The sequence below is a fragment of the Amblyomma americanum genome, chromosome 3 (assembly GCF_052857255.1).
Source record: "Amblyomma americanum isolate KBUSLIRL-KWMA chromosome 3, ASM5285725v1, whole genome shotgun sequence".
Classification (NCBI taxonomy): Eukaryota; Metazoa; Arthropoda; class Arachnida; order Ixodida; family Ixodidae; genus Amblyomma; species Amblyomma americanum.
The window spans coordinates 190,922,093-190,935,821 of record NC_135499.1 but is presented as its reverse complement, the minus strand read 5'-3'; the positions used below and the strand labels follow the sequence as shown (position 1 = coordinate 190,935,821).

The 13,729-nt window shown below is 45.8% G+C and overlaps 1 protein-coding gene across 3 annotated transcripts in view; it reads right to left on the bottom strand.

The window, feature by feature from the left end:
* Positions 1–13,729, bottom strand: part of LOC144125702 (venom factor-like) — a 188,684-nt gene that overhangs the window by 41,258 nt on the left and 133,697 nt on the right. For all 3 annotated transcript variants that reach the window (XM_077659329.1, XM_077659328.1, XM_077659330.1), the window contains exons 23-29: positions 13,607–13,711; positions 12,117–12,308; positions 11,730–11,805; positions 10,088–10,244; positions 3,772–3,849; positions 2,444–2,618; positions 579–745 (exon numbers count right to left, since the gene is read on the bottom strand). In XM_077659329.1, coding sequence (XP_077515455.1) covers positions 579–745; positions 2,444–2,618; positions 3,772–3,849; positions 10,088–10,244; positions 11,730–11,805; positions 12,117–12,308; positions 13,607–13,711 — 950 coding nt within the window. The remainder of the gene's footprint in view (positions 1–578; positions 746–2,443; positions 2,619–3,771; positions 3,850–10,087; positions 10,245–11,729; positions 11,806–12,116; positions 12,309–13,606; positions 13,712–13,729) is intronic.

Below are 13,729 nucleotides of genomic sequence, written 5' to 3'. Positions count from 1 at the left end.
CTTACCATACCAGGTGAAACGGCGTCGCACCACGTTGAATGCCAGCAGGCGCATGGACCACAAAAATGGTGTTGTCTTGAATCAACCAAATTCTGTCTAAGTTTACATCAAGCAACAGCCATAATCGCTCGTGCTAATACACGCAGAATTGTTGTGAAGGTGGCAACAATACTGGCTTTTCAGAAATTGTTGAAACGCGCCGTGCAACCGGCACAGTAACAAGATGACAACTATGAAACCCGCGGGCACAAGCATGCCGCCACATCTTGCTTGCCATAAAGGGGCATGTATGTAAACGCTGTCCATTGCGAACTGGACAGTTGTAGTGGGTAGCTTCCTCCTGCTAATCACTTGCTGGACTTGTTTCGCCGAAATATGCTGACTGATTGAGCGGATCCTGCTACTATTGCTCATTCTAGATGTCCCTTCTTCTTCGTTAACATTCATCCGTTCACTAAAGGTGCAGGTAGAAGCCACACATTTGACGCTGTGAAACATGGCGCGAGCATGGCGTGAAAACATAGAAATATAGGAAGGAGTGATTTTCCGTTTAACAATGGAAAGCCACGAGTGCGTACCTGGCTGGACCGCAGCGACCCGCTGGGGTTCATTTGCAGGTTAAGCCATTGCACCATGGCCGTGATGTCGTCCCTACTCTCGCCGGCATTTAGCAGTGCCATGAGCGCGTATGACGTGGCCTCCACCGACAGTGGCTCGGAACCGGCGGACACATACAGCCCTCCTTCTGCGTGTTGAGTGACAGAGGACACAGCTGACAGCAACGTTTGAAGCACCGAGTGAAAGCTATAAGGCACAGAAGCAAAGGTTACAGCAGTCAGTATTCGGTTGACACAGGCGCTGGTGCAGATTATCACGACGTTCGATTATTTTCCGAGGTTGAGACTGGCTGAGTAAAGACTTATCAGTGGCACTACGGTGTTGCAGCCAATGAAGAACAACAGAATTTCGTCTGTGTAAATCGTAAAGGGGCCGCCAACCGACCAGAAAGCGTCATGAGATTACGGTGGAAAAAATTCTGAGGGCTCTTGAGTCTTCTTACGTGGAGGATTGCGAAAGTATGTGCTTTGAGGATAACTCGTCACCTCTCTTTGCTCCTTTTTCTCCTCTAAGGAGCATTTCACAAAAACGGTCGCACAGTTACTGCAATTAAATCCCCCTTTCAGCTCCTACATTCTGGTTTTTCAAATTTGGCCCCCATTGTGGCTTTCCCGTCCACCTACTATATCCCCGTCCAGCCCATTCAGCCGTCCTACGAATTTTGCTTCTAATTGATTAACTAATTACTGCATGTCAAACTTTATTGTTATATTAATTATCACTCATTAAACACATTTCAATTCATTTCAAACTATATTTACACTACTTTGCCTATGTTTTCACTATTTTGTCGACCATGGTTGTTTTCCAGTCCACTCGCTATATCAACATCCACGCTATTGCGACGTTTTTACTTTTTGGCTTTAATTAATTAACTAATCATCCTATCGCCCTCACATCATCATCATCCTCGCTGGTGACACATTTAGCGGACACGACCTCGCCTACAAAGCCAAGTAATGGTTCCGCATTAATGAAATAAAACTTATCTCATAATGTCAGAAACCAACTCTCTAATCTTGAAAAAACAGATTTTTGATTTCTCTGGGGCACTGAAAACCGCGTAAAAGAAACTGATGCGAGATCTTGTGATTAAACTTTGTAATTTCCGTGTGTCTTAATTACCACGTGACCCCATCTTCGTAAAGTGGGTACAGTGTTCATTCATTCCTATTTGTTGGCGACGTTTTATTATAGTTTACGCTACCTTCAGAGTATACTTAAACTGAAAGCAGTGCTTCCCTCTTACCTTCGTTAAAGTGCTCTGTGACTTCATCACAAATGGCACCACAGCCGTATATGCGTCTTTTGGTAAAGCGCTAACAAGGCTAAACTGTCGCCCACAAGACGCAGCCGTGCCGTAACAGTTTCGGTGTGGAAACTGAAGTAAATGTTACTGTGCACTACGGATGTTTAATTGTTGCCTGGCGGCTATGAGTACGTCAAGTTTGAGTTAATCACTTATTCAAGAGAGAGGGCACTATCGCACTCACACATCGTGGTTGCCAGCATGGGGATATCTAAAAACGAGCTCGTCCGCAGACTGAGGTAATCTTGATAAAAGTATTACACAACAATTCTAACACCGCAGTACCATAATCGGGCACCATGGACACTAGGCTGCCCGCTGCGAGGAACAAAAATCCCCAAAATTCAGTTTTCGATCACTCTGAACTTAACCATATATTTATAACATCAGTGTAGTGATTTGGAACGGCATGAACAACTTATCTTTTAAAAGTATAATGATACACAAGATCAAAAACTTACAAAAATTTCTCTCCAAGCCTTATACATATATAAAACACCCCTGAGGGCCCTTTACCATTCCCTCTCTGGAAAATGCCGCCGAGCCGGCGCAGGGTGCCGTTCTTTGCGGGGCTTTTGCCCAAGGAGAGCGCGTACGCTGCCAGCGAGAGCACGTAGGGCGAAGTGTTTGGATTCAGCTGTCCCTCGATGAACCCTGTTGCTTTTGCGAAGGACTCTGTCAGGCCGGCCACCTGCAATGATATGACCGACTCCACTTTAAACGAAGGAACCGCCGAGTGTTCTTCCACGATAGCTCACCGTATACCAACGTAGGCGCCTAGGCCTCGGGACGCCTAGGTGCCGTGAAGCGACTTTCCGGCTGGAGTTTCGCATTTGTGCTCCTTTGCGCATTCACTTTCATTTATCCTAAGATATTTTGTGTCAAAAATGTCCAATTGAAGTTTACCTTCGTTGCCTTTGCTAGCAAGAAGCTCTTTCATTTCTCTCTTGAGAGTCAGCCTTAACTACGCAATTACCGTTATTATCAGCCTGACTACGAACACTGCAGGGCAAATTCCTCTCCCATGTCTCCCCAATTAACCCTGCCCATTGCCAGTTACGGCCACCGTATCCCCGAACACTTCTTGATCTCATCCGCCCACATAACTTTCTGACGGCCCCTGCGGCGTTTGCCTTCTCTTGGAACCCACACCGTTACAGTTAAGGACCAGCGGTTACCTTGCCTTCACTCCACATGCCCTGCCCCAGCTATTTTCTTCCGCTTGATTTTGAATGGGATGTCATTAACCCGCGTCCGTTCCCTCACCCACTCTGCCTTCTTCTGGTCTCTTAACGCTACACCTATTATAATTTTTTTTCATAACTCGCTTCGTTGTCCGTATGTCTGTGCATTATCCGTGTGATCGTTGTCCGTTGTCTTCGGAATAGACATTGGCCTTGCGTTATCCTCGCTCGCAAAGAGGGAAAATCACAGTAATACTACAACCAATTTCTGGTAGAATTACTTTCAACATATTTTTTTAATGAAATCTTAATTTTTAGTGAAGCAGGTGTCATAGAACAAACAGATAGGCTAAAATCTGCTTATTTCTTCAGATATTCCCTTAGGTTGAGCCGAAAACACCCCCCACAAGTAGCGTCCACACTAAATTAAGACAATTATATGCGTCGAACGAGCAGTACTTGTACTACATCCCAATTTCAAATTTCCCTTAAAAATCGAGCGATTTATCCTTTTCTTCCCCATAAAGGAGCTTCCATAGACTATTCACTTTCCAGCAAACCTATTTGTCTTTCTGTCGGCTATCTTGCTTCCAAAGTAGTAATAAAACACAGACCACTCTGCGCTATAATATACTACGGGGTTCAGAAAGGAGCCATCACCTGAACGCCTTCTCGATCGCATTCTTGCAGGGTGAGAAGGGTGTACGCGGTCAGTGGAACCGTTCCATTCACGCCACCCTGGAGTGAAATAGAAAAGTATCATACAATGCTAAGCCTTTTTCCGCAGGATGTAAACACTTGCAATGATGAAAAATCGCGAAGGTATTTCGCATCAAAAAGAAAGTGGGGCAGCTGCTGTCGGCCACCGGCCTCACTCGCACCAATTTAAAAGAACTCCTTTTTGTCGCATGTTGTCTGTTCTGCATAATTTGGAAAGGTAATTTTTTTGGTTTGCAAGCAATTATTAACGTGTTTTTATTATTATTTTTGGTCTTTTATGACTGCTCCAAGTGCGCAAGTGGCCGCCTAGGTTCCCTTGATTTATTTTCTTTATTTCGCAAAAACATTTTGTTGGGAATCCTGTCCCTGTTTTCTTGCATGTTGTTTTAGTCCCTCATCCCTCCAACGACGTTTTGCGATGAGAACTGAAGGCTCGAATTCTTGATCGCATTTAAGGCTATACTTTGATGATCCTAAACTTTGGCTTTATTGTCATTTTGAGGTTTATTATCAATGTCCTGCACTTCTTAAGAGAAAAGAAAACAGCTCATTATCATGGAAAGACGTACCGCATTGGCTGTGCAACTGCTAAAAGACAAAAATCCACATTAAACAAATCCTCATAAGCCGTCATGCACTTGTTAAGGAAAGGCAGTCTTCGCACCTTTAACGCGAACAGTTTAAACGTTTACAGCGAAGCCATCTCGGCCCTTCCGCACTCTGACACAAAGTGACAGCATGATACAGTCGAAATTATTGTTCGGCTTTCATCGTAATTGTGATCATCATCACCATCCTGACTACGTTCACTGCAGGACAAAGCCCACTTCCATTAACCTTAACCTCTGCCAAACTGTGCCAACCTTACCCCGCCAACTTAATCTCATCCGCCTACCTTACTTTCTGTCACCCACTGCTGCTTGCCTTCTGTTAGAATCCACTCCGCTTCCAGGTGCTCCTACTGTCGCATGCTAACAAGTGTAATGACAAGTGCTGGCACCCTGTTTGTCACAGTCTTTTGTAGTGATAGCCACCTCTTCGAGCCTTCAGCGTGGCCACCGTGGCCACCCCTGGTCACGTGGTTGGCCACGTGGCACGGCGCAGGTGCTGCTGCCATCGGCGCGGCGCGCCGGCGAAACCCAGCTGCAACAGCTGTGCGCATGCGCCGTGTCAAGTGGGACAAAGATGAAGAAGGAACGCAATCGAAACGGAGCGGCGAAATACTGACTTTGCAATTCGACAGAGCAAGTTCCACACGGTCAGCTGTAGCTGTTTCGTCACTCCAGGTTTAACCAGAGCTAAACCACAGCATTTTTAAATAGCATTTCAATCCATCCACATTCACCTGAGTGCGCATAGTGACGAAAACTGTCATCATCATCGGCAGCAGCCTGTCTACACACTGCAGGAGAAAAACCTCTCCCATAGTTTTCTAACTAATCCTGTCCTGTGTCACTTGCAGCCACCATATCTACGCAAATTGCCTAGTCTCATTCACCCACTTTACTTTCTTCGGCCGCATGCTCCGCTAACCCTCCCTTTGAATTCATTCCGTTGCCTACAACGCCCATATGTTATCTTGCCTTCGCGTGACATGACCTGGCCGAGCCCATTAAAGATGACCCTTTTCGTTAGCCTCCACAATTCTGCTCCGTTGGTAAGTAGTTGTAAGATAGAACAGTTATGTATTTTACTCTTAAGGATAATCGCTATACTGTCATTCATGATCCGAGAGAACCTGCCAAATGCGCTCTGCACCATTCATAGTATGCTGGAAATTTAACTCGTGATCTGGATTTGCAATCACATTGCCCCAAGTCAGTGCATTTTCTTACCACTTCCACCCCCTCGCTACCAATCATAAATTGCTGTTCCTTTCCGTGACTGTTTAACATAAATTTGGTTTTCTGCACATAAATTTTACACCCACCATTCCTCTCTGCATGTTTAAGTCCTCCCCTGACTGACGTAGCAAGGCAATGTCATTGGCGAATCAGATTACAAAGGTATTCTCTATTAACTCTCATCACCAGCTGTTGTTATTTGGTTGACTGAAATCTAAAAGTGTTCCAAATCTGTTAGCGATTACCTTGCTAAATGTCTTGTTTATAATAAACTGCACATCTCCAACCAGAAATTTTAACTTTAACCCAACGTTTCGAAGCCGACTCGGCTCCTCCATCAGGGGTGACTGAGGGCAGTAGCTAGCGTATCTTAAGTATGGAGGGGAGGGGGGTGGTGAAAAGAACGACAGCTGTGTCGCGAAAGGCGCGAGGGAGGGGGGTTTATGCTGTTTGTCACGCTGGCGCACTGCAGGGAGGTGCTGAAAGGCGACTTTGTTAAAGAGCGAAGTCCCTAGGCATATACTGGGGGCAGGTTTCCTTTTGTGCGGTTGATATTGTTTGGGGTGGTTTGGATATGCCAGGATTCCAGAAGGAGCCTGTCGTGGTAATTTGTTTCGGTTCCGAGGATGCGGGTCTCTTCAAAGTTGATTCTATGGTCGGAGTCCTCGGAATGTTCGGCTACTGGATTGCGCTCTCTTGCGAATTTGCGGACGTCGTTCTTATGTTGTCGAATTCTTTCTTTTAAATTTTTGGTTTCGACGATGTAGCTTGCATCGCAGTCGGTGCATGGAATTTGGTAGACAATGCCTTGGGCTCTTTCTCTCGGCGGCCGGTCTTTGGGAACAGGTAAGCAAAGCACAACAGTGTTTCAAAGAACTCATCATGAACGGCTGCCCAAAAGACTTTATTCAAAAAACCATTCGACGTCAAAAAGACAACATTCGTCAAGAAATCAACGCACAAAGACCAACGCCACCACCAAAATACGTCACTTTACCTTATGTCGGAGGCGTCAGCGAACCCATCGCCCTAATCCTGAAAAAATCGAGTCTCCAGGTTGCGCACAAGCCCACAAACACTGTTGCGCTTTGCCTACCTGTTCCCAAAGACCGGTCGCCGAGAGAAAGAGCCCAAGGCATTGTCTACCAACTTCCAAGCGCCGACTGCGACGCAAGCTACATCAGCGAAACTGAAAATTTCAAAGAAAGAATTTGGCAACATAAGAACGACGTCCGCAAATTCGCAAGAGAGCGCAATCCAGTAGCCGAACATTCCGAAGACTCCGACCATAGAATCAACTTTGAAGAAACCCGCATCCTCGGAACCGAAACAAATTACCACGACAGGCTCCTTCTGGAATCCTGGCATATCCAAACCACCCCGAACAATATCAACTGCACAAAAGGAAACCTGCCCCCAGTATATGCCCAGGGACTTCGCTCTTCAACTCAGCGAAAAAAAGTCGCCATTTCAGCACCTCCCTGCAGTGCGCCAGCGTGACTAACAGCCTAAACAACCCTCCCCCTCACCCTCCCCCGCGCCTTTCGCGACACAGATGTCGTTCTTTTCACCCACCCCCCCTCCCTCCCCTCCATACTTAAAAGACGCTAGCTACTGCCCTCAGTCACCCCTGATGAAGGAGCCGAGTCGGCTTCGAAACGTTGGGTTAAAGTTAAAATTTTGGTTGCAGATGTGCAGTTCATTATAAGTCTTCAAAACCCAACCAGACAGGCAAATCTGACAAAATGTTTAGTTTCAAATGTCTTGTTTGCAAGGCCAGTAAGCTGAGCTGTGCGTAAATGTTTCAAGTAATTGACGCCCCCGTTTTTATGCATTAATATAATGTTAGCGTTCTTCCAAGCTTCAGGTACTCTCAAAGTCATAAGGATTTGCGTATACAGGGTGGCTACTTTTTCTGACACAACCTGACCCTCACCAGCAGCTTTCTTCATCTGCATTCTTCTTAAGGCTTTCTTTATTTAATCTTTCTTTAGTGGTGAGATGTTCGGTTGTTGTGTAATAGTGCACATTTCATTTATGTCCTGATTTCTTTGGCTACTGTATGGATTTGTGTAGAACTCTTCGGGTCTTTCAATGATCTTTTTTAATATTGCTAATGGCGTTTTCCTCTTTGTCGCAAAACGCACACATCTGATTTATTTATTTACAGAGGCTGCTCTCTGTGGTGAGAGACGCTGCAAGAGTTGTTATAAATGGAAATACAAAGAAGAACATGGTATCAGGTACTGGCAATGTAATGGTACTGGAAAACTCTTCAGGAGGGAAAGTATACAAGGAACCAAAAAGGGTTTCCAAATTTCAGTCGGCATGGGGAAAAAAATACTTAAAACAGTCTAAAAGAGCACGAAAAGGTACAATGTTCAACGGGTCACTGCGTCGTGTTCTACGCAAGGAATGAGTAATGAATGCGACAGGCGCTACAATGGATGACAGTTAATGGACGATCCTGTGCAACATGGCAATGCGGTCCTGCACACACAGTACTTTAATGGCTGGAGCGATAATTCCTTTGCAAGCGACGAAGGGGAAAAGTTACGGTCGAAACAATGACAAACAAAATTCACTGGTTTATTTTGAATGGATTCCAACTTTTCAATATCACATGCGGAGTGCGGGGACCAGACGTAGGCCTGTGCCTAGATTCCTCTTCACGGCTTTTAGGCTACCTCCATTCTTTCTTTTATCCTTTATCCGTTCTTCCCGTTATCCGGTATTCTTTCTAGCCACCCTACCGCCTACTTCTACTATACTCTTAGTAACGATAGCTGTGAGGTTATAGTTAATTGCTTGAACATTAAGGTCGTCGTCCGCAGTTAAAGCCTAATATCTGTTCTGCAGCGAGATCCTGAACATCTTTACTTTCCCCACACCGCTAACTCGTTAATGGGCTTCCACCTCACTAGTTTCTTCTGTTCCCTCTTCATGTCTAGGCTAGTTCTAAATCTTACCTTCCTATTATCCCTACAATGCACCTTTCCGAGGACCCCTGTTTCTTTCATGATACTAGGGTAAGCGCAAAGTATGAAGTCTATTTTATATTTGTCTCATCGTTGGGGCTATTACACGTAAACTTTATGTTATCTCGTTTGCTGAAGAAGGTATTCATGATCCGAAAGATGATTTCTGTCGGCGAACTCTACACGTAACGCCCCCTGCTATTCCTGGATCCTTTGTCATGGTCGCCCACTGCCTAGGCTTCTCGCCTTCCCTGGCATTAATGCGCCCATCAGCAAAACCTTCTGTGTTTTCATTTTGCCCATTGCCGATTCCACGTCTTCAAAGACGCTTTCGACGATCGGGTCATCATGGCTGCAACAATAGCGCGTCAGCCTGTGCCACCTTCAGTTTGTACCTCTTATTAAGCTTAATTGCGATAATTACCACCCTCTCGCAAATTCTATACCATGACATATTATGCTATGCCTGGCTTTACGTGTATGCAGACACTCGCTGCATCACAGTGCGCCGTCCTGCGGCAGTAGACACACGATTGCATGAGTACTGTTACCAACCAGGGGTCTGAAGGGATAATGAGGCACGTAAGGTGCTATGAGACATTCCCACAGGCAAGTTGCGAGAGATCTGCGATTCGTATTGCTCGTATTATCATTGTTTTAAGCTGGTGAGGAGTCATTCAGATGGCCTAACACGAGTACTGATATCTGCACACGTCTTTCAAAATGGCGGCACTCATCGCCAGCAGTTGCTGTGGAAGGGCTCTCTGGTGTTGTCAAAACGAGAACCATTATATCGCCCATGAGCAAAGAAGTCGTCGCTGACAACATATAGTAAAGACTTTAGGGTACACTAATGTAGCGAAAAGCGTGTGTTTTTTTATGATTTGCCACCTACACAGTTGGTTTGGTGTTTAAGGGATAGCGCGTAGTGTTTCGTCCAAATTTTATTTTAGTGCGAACGCTCTACGTCGTGACCAAAGCTACAAAAGTCGTATCACAGCTGAAACCGTCTAAGGAAAGCATAATATGCCCAGCCCTGTGCCTGGCACTCAGGCAGTATATCATCTTGTACCAGCACGTTTAAATATAAGTTCTAACTTTAGCTTCCAGACCTCGTTACGTACGCTGTGCGCTAAAGTGCAACAAGTTTTTCCCAACATGTACACTCGTACTGGAATCCAAGTATTTGAGCCAAGCAACTACAAGCAGTAATTCGTGCATGAGAATCCTGCAATTTTTGTGCTCTGAAAACGCAGAGCACAGTTAGCGGAGTCTCCTAAAGCGAACTTAGTGATCTTACTGCAAGCGCCTGAGCCACGTGGTCTTAACTTTTCCCTGCCTGACCAAAGGATCGTTTCAGCCGTCTTGGCGAAACAACCACGCTGCATCAATAAGACACCCAGTCCTGTACTGAAAAAGCGATTGGGCACAAACCAGGAGGTCACCGTGGATTAGGTTGAAAATGTCGTGGAAACTGCCATCTTGCTTCTGCTGGGTCAAAATGTAACCGAGCCCACTTGTGATGACGTACTTGTCGATGGGGATATATTTCTGGGCTTTGCACAAAGTTCTCACCACGAATGCTGTCAGCCTGCGAGGAGACGAGAGTGAGACACGTATGCCACGTCGTGTATCGCTCAAGGTTATTGTACCGTGCCACTAGCAAACAGCTGTAATCGCTGCTCCACCCGCGGCCTTTCATTTCAGCTTTGGAGGCCACCCTGCTGCTCTTTCAGTACACCTTAAGATTTTGAAGACGAATATTAGTTGCTAAGATTTATAATAAAATAGCATTTATATTGTCGTTTCACAAAAAAGTAGCATGGTTTTACCATAATTAAACCGTTTGACGTGCGAATGCACGCGTTTATCCTGGTTGGCCCATTGCCCGGTCGTCGGCACGTCTGGCGACGGTATTAGACTGAGGCTGACCTGTTATCGAGGCTAAGCTGATCTGATCTGTTCGTGCCGCAGATGGAAGCTGATGTAGACAACGTGCAATGCACAGCGCGAGAGTGTGTCGCATTTTTAACACAATGTGCGATCGGATGCGACGGCAGCATAGTGCCCTCGTGCAGCGGCCAGCGAAGCTGTTTTTCTCGCACCGCCGCGGGTTCGAAACCAAGCAGGGGCAATATTCATTTTATTCCCGCATGGGCAGCTGCTTTTCTCTGTTTAGCCGAGGTCATCCTCCCATTTTCTACAGCATGCAGTAGCGACGCTAGTCCGACCTAACCTGAGCACGCCCCTAGATACTTCTAGGCTTCACTTAAGATTCTCGGTTGGTGCCGTCTTAAGTATAGTGATTTTGTACTAGGAATCTGACTGTTGTGTCACGAAATTCTCTGAAAATATGTTGACTTCCAAAATTTCCAAGTTCGCCCACTCCCAAAAATCTAAAAGACCCCAAAATTTTGGAACCCCTCCCCCAGAAAATGGGTTAAGGTGAATTAGAGGGGGAATACAGGTGATTAAGCGGGCCTGTTTAGTACAATCCCATAAGATAATTCAATGGAAGGTACCTGAACATTCTAGAAGGCGATGACTCATGTGTACCATATAAGGGCAATGGACGCCGCCGTGGTGGCTCCTTGGTTATGTCGCTCGGCTGCTGACCGAAAAGGCGTGGTTCGATCCGGACCGCGGTGGTGGAATTTCGATCGAGTCAAAATTCAAGGGGCCCATGCACTGTTCCATATCAGTGCACGTTAAAGAACCCGAGGTGGTCCGTATTTCCGGAGCCCTTCACTACGGTGCCCCTCATAGCCTGAATTCCTTTGCGACATTAAACCACCATAAACCGAAACCAGCTGCAGCCTTAGTTTTGGCGGGAAATTCTCAAGAAAGTCATTAGACACTCAAGTAGACACCATAGTAGGCAAGCTGTAGGCTATCGCATTTTCTTCTTTAATAATGTGGTTAAGAAGGCCCGCAAGATTTTTTCCTCTGTTCGGCGAGTGTATAGAAACGCTTCAACGAGTGTTAAGAAGCTCAACGCCTTTGACTCGGAAAGAGCAAAGATTTAGTAACACCATTGAATGTTGGCTGCTGAAAAATGCGCTCTACACACACTCACCATAGACTGGAGTTGTAATTCGACCAAACCGCGAAGGACCCGTCAGATTTCCGGTAGTTGAGGTTCATCTGATAGCCTGGAATAGGGCGAAGTATTTGTTCGCACAGAAAAACCACAATAATGGCGCGAGCTTTCCTTATTTTTTCATTACCGCCAACAACAAAAAAAGGCGGGTGATGAGCCGCTCTTACACGCAGAGAGTGTTGCCCCGAGCACTTTAGCCCTTTCAGCCCTGTTGTCGTCAAATAACGACAGGACTTACAATCGAAATCTTCAGCATGAGAAAAGAACCGAAACTGCTTGTATTTTCTCCCATTGTACTATTAGAAGTACTAGTGCGAGAAAAGCAGATGTTGGTTGCCGAGTTGCCGGATACAAATAACGTACCACGGCGGATGTAGCGCAGCGCTATGCGTTCGTCCTCGGGCGATATGCGGCTGGCGGTCTTCAGATACTCGTAAGCGTACAGCGTTGGCGCCAGGTATATCATGATCTGTTCACCGCAGTTTTTTGGCATCCTTTTCAAAAGATCCCCCGGGTTCTTTACCGACGCCTCCAAAGCAGCTCCCATTTCATCACCTGCAGAGTAGGCACGGGAAAACAGAATGGCAAAACAATTACGGAGTCCGGCGACGGCTTCAAACAGAACATTACCTGACTGAAGTGGGACTAGGGCATTCTAAAGCGGGTATAGTACTGATTGCTAGGGCACCACAAAACCTAATCAGCACTAGTGTTGAACGGACCCAGTAATAATACTTGCTCTGAACGCTTAAGTATACAATGCGTATACTATTCATTCCTGATATTGCTACAGAGCCCTCAACACTTTTTTTTTTTCGTTTGCCACTGCAAGAAGGGAAACGATGCAGTATCCGGCGTTTTTTTTTTTTTTGTGAACATTCCAACAATACTCGCTGTTTGCACACTTATGGCACAAACGTTTTCCTATTCTAGCTATCATCACTTTAGAGCCTGGAAGCAATAAGCACTGCTTTAAGAAAAATGTGCTTGTGGATTAGGAACCGCAACTCGTAGAAGGTTCTAAAATACTGCCAATTTTGTCTCCACAGAAAAGATCTTGAGGCACGCGCTGAACTGCACTGTCATATGGTCGAAATATTGAACTTTTTCGACTATTCAAACATGAATCAGCTCTTTTCAAACTTTTTGCTTCTCCTCTCACTCCTAACAACGTCTCTCCCTAGGCTGGACGAAACATGGTTACCACAGCAGCTGGTGCTGTATGAGTGTAGTGCCCTCTAGTATCTGTGCCTAGGGATTCATAGGCGAAAGTAATCAAAAAGCGAGCTTCCGAGCACACGTCGCTAGCCAGAATTTTTTTCAGAAGGTGTGCTGGCTGTACATGTCGACGTTCTCGCTCGGTGTATATGTATGGCGTTCATAATCTGACGACTCCTTTTTTTTAATTGGCAGCAATGAGGTTTAATAGAAGTGAAGTGGGCTCCACCCATCATTACGTGACCAACATGGCGAGGGCCTCTAGCCAGCAAGTGTTAGTGCAATAATTATAGCGATATCTTGTGGACAAACCTGAAGCACATCTAGCACTGCCGCGTATTGAAACGACGTACAACTTTGCTCTATTCAAAAGCGCCTGATCGCAAAATTCAAGTGGCGGCCGACAACACCAGGGCTCTTAATTAAAAAAGAACGCTACGTGGCAGTGAACAAACTAGATCTGTGTGAAGCTTGTCACAAGCAATCTTTCTTCCTGCGACAAAATCTCGAACTAGACGGGTTCTAAGCCTGCACCTCAGAACAGCTTCCACACAAGACATCTTTTTCTCACGTTTATTGAAACAATCTCTCATTTTCAGCACAGCTGTCGAATGCAAGAGACAATGTGTGCTCACCAACGATGTTGATCTCACAGCGTTCCGAGCCAGGAATCACTTCCTTGGGGGATCGGTCAGGCAGCTTTATCACGACGAACTGCTTGCCCCCAGGCGCGAAACTCTCTGCGGACAACATGTTTC